Source organism: Coffea eugenioides, chromosome 3, assembly GCF_003713205.1.
Source record: "Coffea eugenioides isolate CCC68of chromosome 3, Ceug_1.0, whole genome shotgun sequence".
In the NCBI taxonomy this organism is placed as follows: Eukaryota; Viridiplantae; Streptophyta; class Magnoliopsida; order Gentianales; family Rubiaceae; genus Coffea; species Coffea eugenioides.
In genome coordinates this window covers 10,790,226-10,792,814 of record NC_040037.1, presented here as the reverse complement: position 1 = coordinate 10,792,814, position 2,589 = coordinate 10,790,226, and the positions used below count along the sequence as shown (strand labels likewise).

Below are 2,589 nucleotides of genomic sequence, written 5' to 3'. Positions count from 1 at the left end.
CTAAACTCAGCTCTCAAGTTTTCGATACTCACAAGCAATTGCAAAAATCTACTTCATACTTATAAGCTAGCTAGTTCCTCAAGGAAAAAATGTCTACGGTCGCAGCCAGATCCGCTACAGCTGCTATTGGTGCTGGACAGGTGAATAGTGATTGTATGCCTTGCTAGACTTGGATTTCTTTCTTTTTCAAGTTTGTGTGTGCATGGTTTTGGGAATCAACTTATAAACAACTTGTATAGAAACGTTTGAAAATTAAAGTAAAGTAATTTGAAGTAAAATTAAAGTAAAGTAATTTGAACATTCATATGGGTAGCATTATTTTATATTTCTAGTTGTCTACATGCATATGGGTAGGCGGTCTCTTGAATAGTTTGATAATAAAGCTTCGTCCGAGCAATTGATTGGTTGGCTTTAGTTTTCTGGTTGTTCCTTCGTCTAACCGATTTCGGGAACTCAACTGCTTTGGGTTTTCTTACTGAAAAATAATGTTTGGGGTTTGCAGAAAAACATGATGGGTGGTGGTCTAAAAAACTCTTATTGTGTTCCTATGGCGTCAACCGTCAACCCGACAGACCCTAATGTGATTGAGACCGCAAAATTTGCAGTTAAAAAGTACAACGAGCGGAACGATACCGCTCGGGTTTTCACCAATGTAGAATTCGGCTTCTGCTGGCCCCATGGTGGCACTTTCTACATGCTTGCCATTATAACTCAGGATGTTAAGGGCACACATCACGACGTAGCATACGTTTGTGATGCAGGGACGGGCAATGGTCACACTTATGAATTCATGTGGTACAATAATAACAATAATTGACCACGCACTACTCTTGATCAGCTGAGGATCAATGACATGAATTATATATAGTGTTTATGGTTGGTTTTCAGTTTATGCATGGATGATGTACTGCTGTCATGCATACGTCTCCCTACGGTGCTACTAGTACATTAAAGGTGCAGTTGTACCAATAAAAATGCACCATTAAATAAATAAAAATCACCGTTTATGTTTGAGTTTGTATTCCTGTGTGATAAAGGTGCACTTATACCAATAAAAATGCACCATTAAATATGATGGCTTCGTCACTTTCTTTTTGTTCTTTTGTCGGTTTGTCAGTTGTCCAAGGTATTCAAGCTCTTATTCTTTGATGCCATGTGGCAATCGTACAATGTGATGGTTAAAACAGGAAGTTCAAGAAAGTCATATTCTCGAGAGTAAAGTACACTTTGCCTTCCTACGATTTGATAATTTTTCACATAATCTATCATGATTTTAAAATCAATACAAAACTTCTTTATGATTTGAATTAAAGTATCAAATTGATAGAAATAATCCTCTATAACAGGATCTATAAAAATATTCAAATTACTTTTATTTAAAAACTAAAGTGACTGAAGTGATTAAAAAATATAAATATAATGTGTATGATATTTTAACTCCTTATAATTTTATATTTTATCACGTGACCCCAATATATAAGCACAATGTGTATGATATTTCCAACTACAACCTGACAATACGGATTTTGAATTCCGAAAGGTAAACACTACTGTTAGGGAGAGGGAAAACCTTAAGTTACCATCTCAGTGGATATTTCCTCTGTAAGATGATGTTGTCCAGCTGATTCTTGCATGAATTAATGGACACTAAAGTGCAGTTAGCAAGAATGCGACACAAAAGGAATCCGGGTTAGATTCGAAATGGATAGGACAAAATTTGAAGTCAATTAGAAATTGGCATATATCAAAATCCAAAAGCCGCCCTAACGTAATGGTATCAATGTTTTAAAACTCAGACCAGAGGGTGAACTGGTTAAGTGTTTGGTTCATGGTTCAACCCTTTTTTTTTATTTTACTATCAGTGATATTCTTGTCTAGCAATTATATCTTTCACTTATCTCTTTACTAATAATTGTTGTAATCCTTTTGAAATACATTGCCACTAGATTTAGATTCCAAATGCAAACTAATTATCACTTATTATCTTCTATTATATTTAAAGAAATTAGTTAACATAAAAAAGTTCAAAAGTTTGATCCACTTGAGGAAAAATAATTTAAATTTCGACAAAAAAAATTACGAATTCTACGAACTAAATCAAACCACATATTTTGTTTGGAAGCAACATCTTCATATGGGCCTCAAATCTTCATAAACAGCTACAACGCACGGCACATCTTCAAAAAATCTGCATATCACAATTCATAATCATCATCCATAAGTGTCCATCATCGTTATCAGCAAACCCTATTTATCATAAAAACAAAATAAAAGAAATTAGACAAACTGACGTTAAACATCAAAATAGCAAAAAAGATGGGGGAAACGTAAGAAAAACTACAGATAATTAATTAGCAATACAAGGTCAAAAAAGAAACCCAAACCATAAAAAAGGAAAACTATAAGAACATAAGGAAAAACAAAGTTGCAGAAAATTAATTACCAATACCAAAAAACATAAAATAAAATCATAAAGAACAAGGAAAAAACTTGCATTTGTTACAAGGAAAAGTCCAATTATTGAAAAAGCAAAAAAAAAAAATTTAATCATACAAAACAAGGAAAATAATTAAAATTTTACAAAAAAAA

General features: G+C 33.0%; 1 protein-coding gene across 1 annotated transcript; it reads left to right on the top strand.

The window, feature by feature from the left end:
* Positions 1-1,100, top strand: LOC113765260. Its single transcript, XM_027309378.1, has 2 exons — positions 1-140; positions 503-1,100. Exons 1-2 carry the CDS (start codon positions 90-92, stop codon positions 815-817), a joined length of 366 nt encoding a protein of 121 aa, XP_027165179.1. The 5' UTR covers positions 1-89; the 3' UTR covers positions 818-1,100.
* Positions 1,101-2,589: the final 1,489 nt, after the last annotated feature.

Bases quoted from the DNA above. Each gene is read 5' to 3' on its own strand.
- LOC113765260 (XM_027309378.1), top strand. From the start codon at position 90: ATGTCTACGGTCGCAGCCAGATCCGCTACAGCTGCTATTGGTGCTGGA. The intron at 141-502 runs GTGAATAGTGAT...TGGGGTTTGCAG, and splicing joins CTGCTATTGGTGCTGGACAG to AAAAACATGATGGGTGGTGG.